The 17,419-nt window shown below is 37.3% G+C and overlaps 1 protein-coding gene across 1 annotated transcript in view; it reads left to right on the top strand.

Moving 5' to 3' along the window:
- TSPAN2 (tetraspanin 2) overlaps window positions 1-12,297 on the top strand; it is a 458,679-nt gene extending 446,382 nt beyond the window's left edge. The window contains exon 8 of the mRNA XM_053706532.1: window positions 10,459-12,297. Coding sequence (XP_053562507.1) covers window positions 10,459-10,524 — 66 coding nt within the window. The 3' untranslated portion in view covers window positions 10,525-12,297. The remainder of the gene's footprint in view (window positions 1-10,458) is intronic.
- Window positions 12,298-17,419: the final 5,122 nt, after the last annotated feature.

Below are 17,419 nucleotides of genomic sequence, written 5' to 3'. Positions count from 1 at the left end.
AAGGGCAGTAAAAGAGCTGAATGCCCTTTTAAGGGCAATGACCATACAAATGCCCATTTAGGGGCAACGGGTAGTTTAGTTTTTTTTTAGTGTTATGTTTTTTTATTTTGGGGGGTTTGGTGGATGGGGGGTTTTACTGTTAGGGGGTAATTAGTAATTTTTTAGGTAAAAGAGCTGTTTAACTTAGGGCAATGTCCTACTAAAGCCATTTTAAGGGCTATTGGTAGTTTAGTACAGGTAGCCCTCAGTTTACGCTGGGGTTAGGTTCCAGAAGGAATGGTTGTAAATCGAAACCCAGTTAATAATGTAAGTCAATGGGAAGTGAAGGAGATAGGTTCCAGGCCCCTCTTAAAATTGTCATATTAAAAGCTTTGAAATGAAGACTTTAAATGCTAGACAGCATTATAAACCTAATAAAATAATCACACAACACAGAATATATAATTAAACTAAGTTAAATGAACAAAAAAATTTGCTAAACAGCATTATAAACCTAATAAAATAATCACACAACACAGACTTCACTTGCATTTTTCTGCAAACAGTTCTTTCTATGCATTCCAATCTGGACTGAGTTATAGACAGGAAAATCTTATTCCTTTGAAATCTGCTCGATAGCTCAGGTCTGGATAAACTGATTAATTTCAGCTTGCTTGGCTTTGCTGCAACACAAGCGGACAGCTCCACCTACTGGCTATTTTAATAAATGCACTGCTTCTCAATGCTTTTCAATAGCAGTCACATGACTGGAAAAAAAGGTTGTTATTCTAAAACGGTGTAAATTGAACCGTTGTAAAACGAGGGCCACCTGTATTAGATTAGGGGGTGTTTTTAATTTGGGGGGATTTTTTATAGGGGTATTAGTTTAGGTTTACATTTTTTATTTTGGATAGCTTTGTTTATTTTTTTCTGTAGTTTTACATTTTTTATTTTGTGTAATTTGTGCTTTGGGGTTTGTAGTTTTTTTTTTTAAAATAGACTGCCCTCTGGCCAGGCTTATCGCCTAGTATTTAATATAACTGTGTTGGTTATGCAAAACTGGGGAATGGGTAATAAAGGGATTATCTATCTTTTCAAACAATAACATTTCAGGAGTAGACTGTCCCTTTAACAGGACTGATGACACCAGTTGTCGACAAGTCGTTTAACCCTCCTACATCCTCCTAGTTTTGGACCCTTGGGAATCTTTTTTGTTGTTTTCCTTCTTGTTCTGTGGGAAGATAAGGTATCTGCTGGCCAGTAACTTCTAGAGGAGTTTCTGAAGGGAGTGTAGCTAGTTGTGCAGAGCTGGCTAGGGGACAGCGATGCCCCTGGGGGTTTTGGATATCTCTGTGTTAGACAAAATAAGAAATTGAAAGCTAATTTGTTTATTAGAAATCCTCACAAGTTAAGTGGATTTTAAATTGATAGTATAAAAGCCATTAACAATTAGCATCACTTCCATAAAAAGCTTACTTGAGGTCACCTAATATTAAAGGGATATGAAACCCCAACATTTTCTTTTGCGATTCAGACAGAGCATACTATTTAAAAAAAAATTGCTTTGTTACCATGATATCCTGTGTTAAAGAGATACCTAGGTAGGCATCTAGAGCACTATATGGCAGGAAATAGTGCTGTTATCTAGTGCTCTTGTAAATGGATAACATTCTTGTAAAACTGCTGCCATATAGTTCTCCAGAAATCGGTCGGCTCCTAATACGTCGCTGCTTTTCAACAAAAGATACTGAAAACGAAGAAAAATTGATAACAGAAGTAAATTAGAATGTTGTTTGAAATTGCATGCTCTATCTGAGTCATGAAAGAAAGATTTGGGTTTCATATCACTTTAAGGTCTTCAAATGAGCTCTGAATCATTTTGGTTAAAGTTGACTGATGCATACTAAACAAATAGAAACGTTGGCCAAATACCAAGATAAGGAGACAGATTACAGCATAATTAAAGATGTAAAGGGGCATGAAACAAAAAAAATGTATAATTCAGATAGGACATACATTTTTTAACAATTTGTCATCATTTTCTTGGTATCCTTTATTGAAGTAGCAGCAATGCACTACTGGGAGCTAGCTGAACACATCAGTAAGTCAATGAGAGTAAGCTTATATGTGTAGCTACCAATCAGCAGCTAGCTACCAGCTCCTAAACCTACCTAGGTATGGCTTTCTACAAAGGATACCAAGATAACTAATCACATCAGGTAATAGTATTACATTGAAACGTTATTTAAAATGGTATGCTCTTTCTGAATCATGAAATAAAAATGTGGATTTTATGTCCCTTTAAGTCATTTAAAAATTACTTCTAGACAAATTATTCCATGTGTTAGTAGAATTAAAATAAGCCGGTATAGTTCCTATATTAAGTTTCCTAATTACATCAAATAGCTCTTGACCTCTGTTTGGGCTACTAGAGTAGCATTATTTTGCCTGTGACAGCACTACACGCTGTTTTAACAGGACTAAGGACATTTATCATTAAAGTAATGGTAAATTCTCCCCTTTTTAAAATCAGATCTAGAATGTTAGTGATATTTTACATGGAGTGTCATTCATCAGTTTTTAATATAGGTTTGAAATTCAAATACCCTGAGCTCCACCTGCCCACTTTAAAATTATTATTTTTCAGTGAACTAACTGTTTGAATTGTTCTCTTATCAGCAATCTCCCCATATGTCACTTTTGTTGTAGCTATAGCACTGTTTGGAGAACAATTTAAACTGTTAGTTCACAGAAAAATGTACTTTTGCAGTGGGCTGGCGGAGCGTGGGGTATTTGAATTGCATATCTATATTAAATAGTAAGTTACAGGGGCATACCAGAGCAGTTGCATTTTCCAGGGGCTCCTGCTGATCTCTCTTTAATCTGCCGATTTACTGAGACATCCTAAAGCATCTCACCAATATTTGTCACAAATATTGTGATATTGCTCAGAAGAACTTACTAGCTCATAAACTTTGCTGTATTCTTGAAGTTGGAGCACTGCATCGGACGTTAGAGGCCTGGAGCGGTGGCTTGCTAACAGGCAGCGCCACCCCCTCGGCTAGCCAAGGTATTCTACCTAAATTAAGCCTTAAACCATCAGACACCGACACCACTATTCCTACCTCACTACCAACAAAGACCCAAAGAATTTGTTTTACTGAAAGTTTAAGCAGTTGGGAGCCAAGCAGCACTGTAAGAAATTGGCGAACATGGCAGTTACGGATCTCTCAGCCTATTCCAGCCCGCATTATGCAAACTTCGAGAGGCTTATGAACATGATGATGGAAATAGCCCCATATGATTTTTTTAATAAGTAAGCTGTACGCGGCAACTGCACTCTGAAAACTGTGCGCACTTCAGAAACAGCTGACCCACAACAAGGGCCTGCAGAGTCCAAACCTAACATCACTGGCTTAGAAGAACTAAACATCACTACGGAGTCACCATCAAACCCCACCAACTTACCAAGCAACAACATCGGCTCCACCGTTAAGTAGTTGCATGCAAGTGATTCCAGCTCTGATGCTACGTTACCACCGGAAGACAGCAGAGGGATATCTCTGGATTCCAAAACAGGTCAGAAATCGATGCCGAGTAGGCTCTTGGGGGGGTCCCCCTGACAGATAAAATAACAAAGCTGTCAAGTCTTCTGCCACACAACATCCTTCTGAGTGGCGAACAGCGCAATCACGGAGTAAAATCTGTAGACCCGGTCAGACTATACAGCCCTGTGCAGACTCTTCATATGGAGCCGCAACATATTGCAATAACAAAGACATTTTGGACACAATTGAATTTGCTCAGTAACCCTTTGTTAAAAATACAGCTGACTCTCTCAGAAGTTGATCGCTATGATCAGGTTGAAATGGGGGGGTTGACACTGAACTAGCTCCTCAATTGCATCACCAGACCCTTAAACAACAGTAGCTGGTATGGTCGGTGGTAACTGTATAAAGTTCTACTAAGTTTTAAAATTTTCTTTTATTGTTGTATATTTGCCACTTTGACCATAACATTGTTATAGATATGGATTGTTCTTTGAGGCAATGGGGTCAACTCCACAATAGTTATGTATTGCACCATCCCAATCCTCCAACCCTCTTTAAATGGCCTACGGCCGGGGCCATGAAAAGGAAGATAGTAGACTGTCATAGTTAAATCGGATGACCTATACTTCATCGATTATGCAATCAATTGTTAACCACAGTTTCCTAGCAGTGAAATATAATATTTTCAACAAGTGCTCACACTTTTCTATACACATTAGATGACTGTATTGCCTTATTAGAAAGCTCTAGCCAACTGTTAAAACCAGGAGATATATATACAGGGAGTGCAGAATTATTAGGCAAATGAGTATTTTGACCACATCATCCTCTTTATGCATGTTGTCTTACTCCAAGCTGTATAGGCTCGAAAGCCTACTACCAATTAAGCATATTAGGTGATGTGCATCTCTGTAATGAGAAGGGGTGTGGTCTAATGACATCAACACCCTATATCAGGTGTGCATAATTATTAGGCAACTTCCTTTCCTTTGGCAAAATGGGTCAAAAGAAGGACTTGACAGGCTCAGAAAAGTCAAAAATAGTCAGATATCTTGCAGAGGGATGCAGCACTCTTAAAATTGCAAAGCTTCTGAAGCGTGATCATCGAACAATCAAGCGTTTCATTCAAAATAGTCAACAGGGTCGCAAGAAGCGTGTGGAAAAACCAAGGCGCAAAATAACTGCCCATGCACTGAGAAAAGTCAAGCGTGCAGCTGCCAAGATGCCACTTGCCACCAGTTTGGCCATATTTCAGAGCTGCAACATCACTGGAGTGCCCAAAAGCACAAGGTGTGCAATACTCAGAGACATGGCCAAGGTAAGAAAGGCTGAAAGACGACCACCACTGAACAAGACACACAAGCTGAAACGTCAAGACTGGGCCAAGAAATATCTCAAGACTGATTTTTCTAAGGTTTTATGGACTGATGAAATGAGAGTGAGTCTTGATGGGCCAGATGGATGGGCCTGTGGCTGGATTGGTAAAGGGCAGAGAGCTCCAGTCCGACTCAGATGCCAGCAAGGTGGAGTACTGGTTTTGGCTGGTATCATCAAAGATGAGCTTGTGGGGCCTTTTCGTGTTGAGGATGGAGTCAAGCTCAACTCCCAGTCCTACTGCCAGTTTCTGGAAGACACCTTCTTCAAGCAGTGGTACAGGAAGAAGTCTGCATCCTTCAAGAAAAACATGATTTCTCCTGTTAAGTGTGGTCAGTCCACGGGTCATCATTACTTCTGGGATATTATCTCCTCCCCTACAGGAAGTGCAAGAGGATTCACCCAGCAGAGCTGCTATATAGCTCCTCCCCTCTACGTCACCTCCAGTCATTCTCTTGCACCCAACGAATAGATAGGATGTGTGAGAGGACTGTGGTGATTTTAATTAGTTTATTACCTTCAATCAAAAGTTTGTTATTTTATTATAGCACCGGAGTGTGTTATTTATTCTCTGGTAGAATTTGAAGAAGAATCTACCTGAGTTTTTCTATGATTTTAGCCGGAGTAGTTAAGATCATATTGCTGTTTCTCGGCCATCTGAGGAGAGGTAAACTTCAGATCAGGGGACAGCGGGCAGATTAATCTGCAAAGAGGTATGTAGCAGTTTATTATTTTCTGACATGGAATTGATGAGAAAATCCTGCCATACCGTTATAATGTAAACTCAGCCTTAAATGCAGTAGATGTAGCTGGTATCAGGCTGTCATGTATGTATATTTCACACTTCAGTATTCTGGAGAATGGTACTTCACTGGATTTATACTGTATGCATAGACTTAACCTAATTTGCAGGGACTTGCAATAGGTTTTAAATAACAATTAATTTATTGAGGTTAAACGTTTTTTTGCTGGCATGTAAAATCGTTTATTTCTCTGAGGTACTGGGTGAAAAAATGTTTTGGGCACTATTTTTTCCACTTGGCAATAGTTTTGTTTAAATTAAAGCAGTTTTCTGATCTCTCTCACTGTTATGTGTGAGGGGGAGGGGCCATTTTTGGCGCTTTTACTACGCATCAAAAAACTCAGTCAGAAGTTCATTTTTTTCCTGCATGATCCGGTTCATCTCTACAGAACTCAGGGATCTCCAAAGCTTGTTTTGAGGGAGGTAATCATTCACAGCAGAGCTGTGAAGATTGTAGTTGACTGTGATAAAAAAACGTTTATTTGTGTATTTTTTCTGCTGTCAGGGTTAGTTATCCTTTGCTAATGGGAACAATCCTTTGCTAAAATTGTGTATTTTTTACAAAGATTTGATGCTATAACTTATTTATTTTCAACTGTCATAATACGATTAGCCTATGAGACTGCTGGACAGCAGCCTCCTGAAAGAATTACAGCTCATTCTACTAGAGCTGTGGCTTCCACTTGGGCCTTTAAGAATGAGGCTTCTGTTGAACAGATTTGCAAGGCTGCAACTTGGTCTTCTCTTCATACTTTTTCCAAATTTTACAAATTTGACACTTTTGCTTCTTCGGAGGCTGTTTTTGGGAGAAAGGTTCTTCAGGCAGTGGTTCCCTCCGTATAAAGAGCCTGCCTGTCCCTCCCGTCATCCGTGTACTTTTGCTTTGGTATTGGTATCCCAGAAGTAATGATGACCCGTGGACTGACCACACTTAACAGGAGAAAACAAAATTTATGCTTACCTGATAAATTCATTTCTCCTGTAGTGTGGTCAGTCCACGGCCCGCCCTGTTTTTTATGGCAGGCTAAAAAAATTTTTTGGATTATACTCCAGTCACCACTACACCCTTGGGCTTCTCCTTTCTCGTTGGTCCTTTGGTCGAATGACTGGAGGTGACGTAGAGGGGAGGAGCTATATAGCAGCTCTGCTGGGTGAATCCTCTTGCACTTCCTGTAGGGGAGGAGATAATATCCCAGAAGTAATGATGACCCGTGGACTGACCACACTACAGGAGAAATGAATTTATCAGGTAAGCATAAATTTTGTTTTTCATGCAGGACAATGCTCCATCACACGCGTCCAAGTACTCCACAGCTTGGCTGGCAAGAAAGGGTATAAAAGAAGAAAATCTAATGACATGGCCTCCTTGTTCACCTGATCTGAACCCCATTGAGGACCTGTGGTCCATCATGAAATGTGAGATTTGCAAGAAGGGAAAACAGTACACCTCTCTGAACAGTGTCTGGGAGGCTGTGGTTGCTGCTGCACGCAATGTTGATGGTGAACAGATCAAAACACTGACAGAATCCATGGATGGCAGGCTTTTGAGTGTCCTTGCAAAGAAAGTTGGCTATATTGGTCACTGATTTGTTTTTGTTTTGTTTTTGAATGTCAGAAATGTATATTTGTGAATGTTGAGATGTTATATTGGTTTCACTGGTAAAAATAAATAATTGAAATGGGTATATATTTGTTTTTTGTTAAGTTGCCTAATAATTATGCACAGTAATAGTCACCTGCACACACAGATATCCCCCTAAAATAGCTATAATTAAAAACAAACTAAAAACTACTTCCAAAACTATTCAGCTTTGATATTAATGAGTTTTTTGGGTTCATTGAGAACATGGTTGTTGTTCAATAATAAAATTAATCCTCAAAAATACAACTTGCCTAATAATTCTGCACTCCCTGTAGCTAGCCATCATCATCTAACTGAAGATATTATGTTAATCCCATGGGTTTATGCTATATTATCACATCTTTAAGGTCATCCTGTGATGGGACGAGTGTTTATGGTGCTATGAAAAAAAAAAAAATTAGAACGTTAATTGTTGGCTTAATTTTAGGTTCTCAACCAAACTATTCCATAACACTTGGTTTATATAGCCTTTCCCCTGCATAGTCTATTATGCTTTTCCTATGCTTGACTGATACATCACCCCCATATAACCCTTAGCCTGGATTTACTTGGGACCCAAGAGAGGTCCGATTAATTAATAGGGGTGTAGAATGAGGTTCAGTGAAAAACGCTCCTGTTGTTAAGGTTCATTGTTGTAGCCTATTGTATGAGCATTGTATAATAAAAGCTGACGCATTACTTTATCTTGTAACAATATTGATGTATACCATGTGTAATCAAGCTTTGCTGTAAAACCTCAGTTTCTTTCAATAAAGCCTTTTGTAGAAAAAAAAAGTAAGTTACAGGGCAACTTCATTACAACTGATGGATGAAACGCCATCTAAAATATAACTAAGATTCTAGATCTGTGTTTATAAAGGGGAACGTTTACCATCACCTTAAAGGGACAGTCTAGGCCAACTTTCATGATTCAGATAGAGCATGTAATTTTAAACAATTTTCCAATTTACTTTTATCACCAATTTTACTTTGTTCTCTTGGTATTCTTAGTTGAAAGCTAAACCTAGGAGGTTCATCTGCTAATTTCTTAGACCTTGAAGGCCGCCTCTTTTCAGAATGTATTTTAACAGTTTTTCACCACTAGAGGGTTTTAGTTCATGTGTTTCATATAGATAACACTGTGCTCGTGCACGTGAAGTTATCTGAGAGCAGGCACTGATTGGCTAAACTGCAAGTCTGTCAAAAGAACTGAAAAAAAGGGGCAGTCTTCAGAGGCTTAGATATAAGATAATCACAGAGGTTAAAAGTATATTATTATAACTGTGTTAGTTATGCAAAACTGGGGAATGGGTAATAAAGGGATTATCTATCTTTTAAAACAATAACAATTCTGGTGTAGACTGTCCCTTTAAAGGGGCAGTCTAGTCAAAATTAAAATTTCATGATTCATATAGGGCATGTAATTTTAAACAACTTTCCAATTTACTTCTATTATCTAATTTGCTCAATTCTTTAGATATCCTTTGTTGAAGAAATAGCAATGCACATGTGTGAGCCAATCACACAAGGTCTCTATGTGCAGCAACCAATCAGCAGCTACTGAGCATATCTAGATATGCTTTTCAGCAAGTGATATCAAGAGAATGAAGCAAATGAGATAATAGAAGTAAATTAGAAAGTTGTTTAAAATGACATGCTCTTTCTAAATCATGAAATAAAAAATTTGGGTTTCATGTCCCTTTAAAGCAGACTTATATTTGGGCAAACTACTAGAGGCTTATTGCCTAGTTTAGTTGTAGATGAAATCATGTCTATATAATTATTGTGATTACAAAATATCATTTATTTTCATCTAGCTACCTCCACCCCATTTCCCCATACTATGTAATGTCATGTGTATGATCTACAGTGGTGTTTTGCAGGTATTTAATTGGGGATATATGCCACCTTAAAGGGACATGAAACCCAATTTTGTTTGTTCATGTTTAAGGGGCATATACATTTTTTAACAACTTTCCAATTTACTTTTATTAGCCATTTTGATTCATTCAGTTGGTATCCTTTATTAAAAAGCAGCAATGCACTACTGGGAGCTAGCTGAACACATTGGTAAGCCATTGAAAAGAGGCATATATGTGCAGCCACTAACCAGCAGCTAGCACCCAGCTCCAACATCTACCAAGGGATGCTTTTCAACAAATGATGTAAAGAGAACTAATCAAATTAGATAATAGAAGTAAATTGGAAAGTTGTTTAAAAATTGTATACTCTATCTGAAACATAAAAGAAAAAAATTGGGTTTCATATCCCTGTAAGTTGCTTATACAAAAATATATCTGTCTGCCTAATTATATATCAATTATCTATCTATAATCTATCTATCTGTCTGTATATATGTTATGTTTTAGAAAAAGAGAAAGCATACGTCTTTATTACCTAGAATAAAAAATATAATAAATGCAAACATTCAAATGCGTATTATATTTATAGTGTCTTCCATATCTTAGGTGTCTGTACTACAAACATTTTTTCTGTCATTCACCTATTATCTATCTATCATCTATATATCTATCATCTATCTTTCTGTATCTCTATCTGTTTGTCTGACTGTATCTATCTATCTATCTATCTATCTTTTAGCTATCTATATATATCTCTATCTATATCTATCTATCTATATCTATCTGTCTATCTATCTATCTATACCTCTCTCTCTCTCATTTATCTGTCTGTATCTCTATCTATTTATATCTCTCTATCTGTATCTTTCTATCTTTCTATATATCTATCATCTATCTGTCTGTATCTCTATCTATCATCTATCTATCAAAATCTCTCTCTCTCTCTCTCTCTCTCTCTCTCTCTCTCTATATATATATATATATATATATATATATATATATATATATATATATATATATATATATAGATAGATAGATATCTTGCTCAATCTATCATCTATCGATATATATATATATATATATATATATATATATATATTTATATATTGATCTAGATATATTGCTCTGTCTATCTATCTATCTATCTATCTATCTATCTATCTGTTTTGATAAAAAAAAGAGTTTGGAACATTTGTTTACCAACCTTGTGAACGCAAAACTAATTCATTTAGTCCCAAAGTAACTGATATGCCATTTCTATCTCGGCAGATATTCGGCATGATCTTCAGTATGGTGCTCTGCTGTGCTATCCGTAACTCCAGAGACATGTTGTGAAACCCTTGATCAACGCAGTCTACTCTTCTTACTATTACTGAGCGCCACCTGCTGGCACAGGGACTGTTCTGTGACACACAACTTATAATAAATTATACCCAAGATCTGTCACAAAAGAAAAGAAATTGCTTTAATCTGTGCTATGCAATACCTTTATAGGACCCTACAGCTTCAGCTGATATTGAATGCTCTGTTTTACAGATATATTATTATAATGTGTGTGTGTTTTTTTAACTGTTTGTCTTCAAGCAGAATTCTATATCATAGGTTAAAAATGTGTGTAAATAACTTTTATGTGGATTTAATATAATTATAAATATGTTGCACCATTTAAAGTAAAATGCATATTCATGTTTAAATTATTCATAACCTCCCTGTATTGATATCCAGTCTTACAACACAATGAAGACACTAATTGTATTATGTTTTCCCTGATTTCTATAGAATTACCGTTATTATTTATTTGTAAAAGACCATCCTACATCACAGATATGAAAAGGAAAGATTATGTAAATACTGTTTAATACCTATATATATAAAACTATTAACCAATAGTAGTAGCAGGTTTTACCAAGGGATGCCACACAACACAGCTGTTACTATATTGTTGTATAATAGAAGTTCTGAAAATTTTAGAAATTTATAGGTTTTACCAGCAACAACTATCAATAGTGAATTTCTGACCTTCACTGTACAGAAAGGACCGTGATAAACAAAAAATCTACGTGTGTGTTTGTGTTTATTCTTTTAAAAAATTATGATCGCTAATTACGTATTAATTAATAATTCTGTCATCCTTCTGAAAGAGCATCATCTAAGCAGGCAGAATAGCGTGTCATTTATTTTTTAAATGAAAATGTAACTAATATCAGTTGCTTAATTCATACTAATCCTTATTGGCTGATTCTATGCTAATGCACGTTGGCTGATCATTGGTTGATAGGTACTTCCTGCTAAAGATTATTGAGTATTAGTAGAAAATAAATGTGCAGCGATTTTCAGAGGCAGTAAACACCTTGAGATTTTTATATAAAATGTTTAGTTACGCATAATGAAACAACGTTGCTTAACATTTTCAGTATTTATTTTGTCCCCTTTTCATGTACATTAGCTCTGAAAACTGAACAGTTTCTAATCCTCATAACTTCAAATGCAGCCTGCTGACTTATCAAGGCTAACCCTGCTACACACATTTCCCTAATTGGCTTTATCAGATAACAATTGCAAAACAATGCAATCTATACTAAAATTATAATTGTGGCTACCCTGGTTTTCTCTAGACTAGAGCCCAGATTGTCTCAAATAAGGCAAGTGGTGAGTGGAGTTTGTCTATTAAAAAACAATTGCTGTAAAAAGGATGTTACTTTGTTTTAAAAACATGTAGACTCTGATATATTATTCTATAGCAGCACAGTCTTGTAATTACAATTGTTTACTTTCCCTTTAATAAGAAGTGCACATTTGATACTGTTATATTAGTTTAGAGATTTTTACTTTATATTTTGTTAGGCAGAATATATCAACGTTTTTAAACGCTGCTCTTTCATTTGGGTGACAGATTATTTTTGTGTCTAGTGTCACTTTAACTTTGGGCAAATTGTGCTTTAAAGACAAATTTCCTTAAAAAGGCATCAAGATCAATTGGTCCACAGTGTTGGTCCAAGGCTAACTTGTAAAATACATATTCCTATAAATGTAAAATATATATATTAATATCTACTAGTTGTGCTCATACCCACTTTAAATAAAATATGTTTTATGTATAGCCACAAATTCTTGTTATAGTGTAAAGTTCAACAAATTATCTATATACCGTAATTAGCCTCAATATCACATCCACAATGTTATGGGACACAGTCTGGCAAAATATGAATCTCACAGCCCCGAACACAGGGGGAAGCAAATGTTTCCTGAGCTAAAATAATAAATAAAGTAATTAATTTAAAAAAATAAAAATTATATTTAGTGTACAAAATTAAATGTAATATACAGAAAGTTAAAAATCCATTTAAACCACTTATGGTGAATCTATGGTCCAGGGTGATTTTTGCTGACCACTGCTGGGCAGGGGCGTATAATGGCCTAGGCCAACAAGGCCGGTGCCTAGGTCAGCAGATTTGGGAGGGGCAGCACATCTGCCCTATCCTCTCTCTAAAAGCCAGCACACAGTGCAATGAGCGATAAAGTGCAGGCTTTTACAGAGAAGACAAGGCACGTGCGCTGATTAAGGTTGCTCTTCACAGGCAGTGCTCCTTTAAACCATTGCTTCATTTAGAGCCGCCAGCATTTTTGCAGTGGAAGCGTTCTTGATGAGAAACTTGCCCGGGGATATGCTTACAAGGTGAGGCTGGAGAAGACCTTGTGCCCATATGCTGCCTCCCCTTATCAGCTGTGGTGGGTCTGCGAGTGCAGTGCATATTGCAGGTCTTAGTAAGTAACTGACTGGATGCGTCTGTGCACTGCTTAGATCAGCTTGTGATGTCCAAAAAAATATTAAGGGGAAAAAAAGGCCTAAAACCTTGGGGGGGGGGCAGCAGAATTTTGAGTGCCTAGGGCAGCACAAAACCTAAATACGCCACTGCTGCTGGGCAACCATCATGCTGTTTATTTTCACTTGCTGTGATTGTAGTACTTAATAAATTATTTTTCTTATGATTCCATGTTATAAATTGGCAAATAAAATTTAATTTTTAACTTAAAGAACTATAGTTTTAGTTATGTTTTTAATGCCCTTTAATTTTAATTTTTTTTTAAGAAGAATTTTAGATTTAGGAGATTAGCACCATTTTGAGCATAACATCTCAAAAATAGTTTTGCCAACCCTGCCTTAAATCCATAGGTCTCAAAAAAAGTGTGTTATATATTTTGGGAAACTAGAGAATATTATATTAACAACAACAACATCTTGGTCCTGCAATATTGACCGACGTTGGCCGAGGGGTCTTGTAAAGGTGAGATCATATCCGGAACTCATTGAGGGTCTGATATGCCAAACCTCGCCGCTCAGGTGAGATATTCTAAGAAGTCTTTGAGTACGGTGAGGCCCTTAAATTTTTTTAGAAATGTTTATGTTGCTGTGTAGTGCTCTTTATGTAAAACAACGATTCCTACATTACAATACAAGGTCTAAAAAAAAATGCCTAAGGTTTTGTGTGATTTCTCTCCATGCCGGTGGGTTTTGATTATTAGGCCCTGAGTATCACTTTACCTTCATTTTCCACAGTTTAGTTAGTGGATGTTCTAGTTATACCCTTCAATAGATGTGTGAGGTGCTAACAACTAGATATTGCAGAGCTGCAGTCTTATCTCCCATAACACTTTACAGTTGACATTTATATGTAAAGATATTCCAGCCATGTTGTTTTTAAAGGAAACAATCTACATAACGTTACTGTGTAAGCAACAGCTAAGCTGCAAAGCCTTGATGAGGTTTAAAGGAACATGAAACCCAATTTTTTTCTTTCATGATTTAGAAAGAGCATGCAATTTTAAACAACTTTCTAATGTACTTCTATTATCTAATTTGCTTCATTCTCTTGATATCCTTTGCTGAAAAGCATATCTAGATAGGCTCAGTAGCTGCTGATTGGTGGCTGCACATAAATGCCTTGTGTGATTGGCTCACCCATGCGCATTGTTATTTATTCAACAAATGATATCTAAAGAATGAAGCAAATTAGATAATATAAGTAAATTGGAATGTTATTTAAAATTGTATTTGCGACCCAAATCATTAAAGAAAAAATTGGGGTTTAGTGTCCCTTTAAAGTGACAGCAACACCTTGAGAGTTTGATGTAAAAGGTTTAGTTATTCATATAAAATAACTTGGCAATATACTTTCATTATTTATTTGCCCCATTTTCATGAAATTAGGCTCTGCAAAGTGTAGATTTTATAAATCTCATAAATGTAGAAGCACATTGTAGACTTCCCAATGCTAACCCTGCTACATATATCTTCCTAATTAACAGTTGACAGAATGCAAAACAATGCACTGTATTCTAACATACTGAGCGTGGCTAGCCTTGTTGTATGCAAATTGAAGTCTGGATTGGCTCCTCCAAATAAGGCAAGTGGTGGGTGAAGTTTGTCTATTGAAAAACAATTGCAGCAAACAAGATGTAGATTTTCTAAACCTTAATCCTCAGAAATGGAAAAGCCCATTGCAGACTTCAGCAATACTAACCCTGCTACATATATTTCTCTAATTACAGTTAACAGAATGCAAAACAACTCACTGTATACTAACATAAAAAGCATGGTTAGGGGTGGAGCCTAACCACAGAGCTGAATGGACGCACATTGTTAGGGCTCTTAGGCCCAGTGGTGTATATTTGGCCGAAATTGGGCACGTAACCCTGAAAATGCACATCGATCTTCTCTGCAAATAAGAGGGGCCGTCTATCGACCTTACACAGTGTAGTCTGCAGGTTCCGGAATACACACATCACGGATGGTGCTTGTCACGGAGCACAAATACTAGACCAGCGGAACAGGCTAGAACAGATCTCCAGATCATTACCGCTCCCCTGAATCAAGTACCCCTTCGAGCAGCTTCAACAAACGGTAATCAGGAGCCGTCAGTGATCTTGGGTAAACAGCTTTACCTGTAAGTAACAGATAAACGGCTTTTGTTATACAGATCTCCATTTTACACAGTGCCACTGCTCAGGGGTAGGAGAACTTACAAGGCATCAAGAAAGTGGTAAATCTCACACATTACCAACCAAGTTCACAAACTAAAAGGGACACGTCATACATACTTAAAGGAGTACCAGCAATATACAAAAAAAGGAAAAGTCTATACAAAAAAATAAGTGAAAACAAATAATAAGCAGTACTGCACCCTTTGATACCAGGGGAGAGGCCCAACACAGAATTCCGCTGATGGTATGAGCAGTCAGTGACGCAGGAAAATCAAAGCTGCCTAAATAGTTGAACAAAAAATATATAAAGACTCTCCTCAGAAGGCATTAACACCTCACCTCTCCCAGGTACACTGCTTAGGTCAGGTCAGGCTTAAGGTGCATACTTATTTATAGCAGCAGGCCTGACTAGCAAGGGCCAATCTATATTCAATATCTCTAGATATCAATCATTGATATGCCCAATAAAAAACTCACAAAAAATGGAGAAAGGTTCCACCACTTCAAAAATGGGCCATTATTTGAAATCTGTAGAACTACAATCACCACCACCAATTAACCAAGCAGAAAGTAGACAGCAAACGATCACAGCTCAAATACATACCCCAAACCAACTACCTACGGATTATGTCACTAAAGCTGATCTAAGTCTATTGTCATCTAAAGAAGACATAAAAGTGGCTATGCACAAGGTCAGAACTTTATATAAAGACCTTCACAAGGACGTCTCTACACTTAAAAAGAGTCACCGTGATTGAAGGACACAACTTCTCAACGATCACTAACATTAACCAGGTAACTACCAAAATAACCTCACAGGAGAACATTATCTATTCTCTCAATGAAAAATTGAGGATTTGGACAATCGTAGCCGCCGCAATAACCTACCGGTTAGAGGATTACCAGAAGCAATGGTGCCATCCGCTATCGCGGGATACCTTCAAGACCTTTTTAGGACCTTCAAAGGCACCCCAATGCACCTGATATTCCCATAGAAAGGGCTCATAGAGCCCTACGGCCTAAACCACCATCTAAGGCCCCATCCAGGGATATCATCCTAAAGCTACTCAACTTTTCCAATAAAGAAGAAATTATGAGAAAATCCAGAGCAAAGCAGCCAGTTCATCATGCAGGTATTGCCATCCAGATCTTCAGTAACATTAGTCCTATGACCCTGCAAAAATGCAAATCCCTGTCATATAGCACATCCTTCTTACACACCCACAAAATATCCTACAGGTGGGGCTTTCAGGTCTCAATAATTGCATCAAAGGATAACAAGACTGCCGTATGCAGAACAGAAGAAGATTTGGCACAATTTTGTTCACTTCTTTCCATAGAAATGCCGATTCCACCGTCGAGCTCTCGGGCCCACCAAGAAACAGAGCATGAAAGTTCTACCCCCTGCACAGCTTCATCCAATGACATCAGACCGGAAGAAGACTAACCAAGCTCATCACTTGTTGGATGGACTAACTACAAGAATCCTCATTTCAATAACCAATACGTGGTTTTTATGCAAGTATTACTGATGAATATGTACTGTTCCATATTTGCGCATTAATGCAGATACCTCATCTAGTCTAGTCAAGAGAAACTGTCAAAGGGTTACATTGACTTATACCATTTGTTCTTATTACCCTACTGTTTACATCTGTTAGATGAGATGGTAACAAAGACTTTCATCTAGACAACTAGTTTATACTATTTGCGTAGTTTTAATAGTTTGGCCTATTGCATTTTATGGCCATATACCTGTTTTGACGTATTCTATACCTAGCAGTTACCATATGGTATTTAGAGAATTAAGTTGACCTACGTGATTTGTTCTTACTGTTTTTGTGTTCATTACCAACCTGTGGAGCATTGCTATATGTCGATTTGTTTGCCTCCCTCGTCCGGTGTGCGCCTGCCACTTTGTGGTATGAGCCCGCTGGGCAAACTGACATCAAGAGTCTTCGTATGGGAGACTACTCTAAGAAACTTGTGTGGGTTTGTTGGTATAGATTAGAAATGTAACGTCATGTTTAAAATTGATATGTTGAGTTGTATGTGTTATGGTAGACGCCCTTTTCACCTGGCAGGTTATACCCTAAAGGCCATACTGGCCCAAGTAATGTGCTATTACTGTTTTGCTGAGCGGGCCTGTCGGGGGAAATGGCGTTGACAATCTTTATCTAGGAGAGTGACCCATGATATTTATACAAGTCTATTAGCTTAAGATTAAAAAGGTTATCTTTCCTGGCCA

Source organism: Bombina bombina, chromosome 3 (assembly GCF_027579735.1).
Source record: "Bombina bombina isolate aBomBom1 chromosome 3, aBomBom1.pri, whole genome shotgun sequence".
Taxonomy (NCBI): domain Eukaryota; kingdom Metazoa; phylum Chordata; class Amphibia; order Anura; family Bombinatoridae; genus Bombina; species Bombina bombina.
Note: the sequence above shows the minus strand (reverse complement) of the source record. Positions and strands in the feature narration are given on the sequence as shown.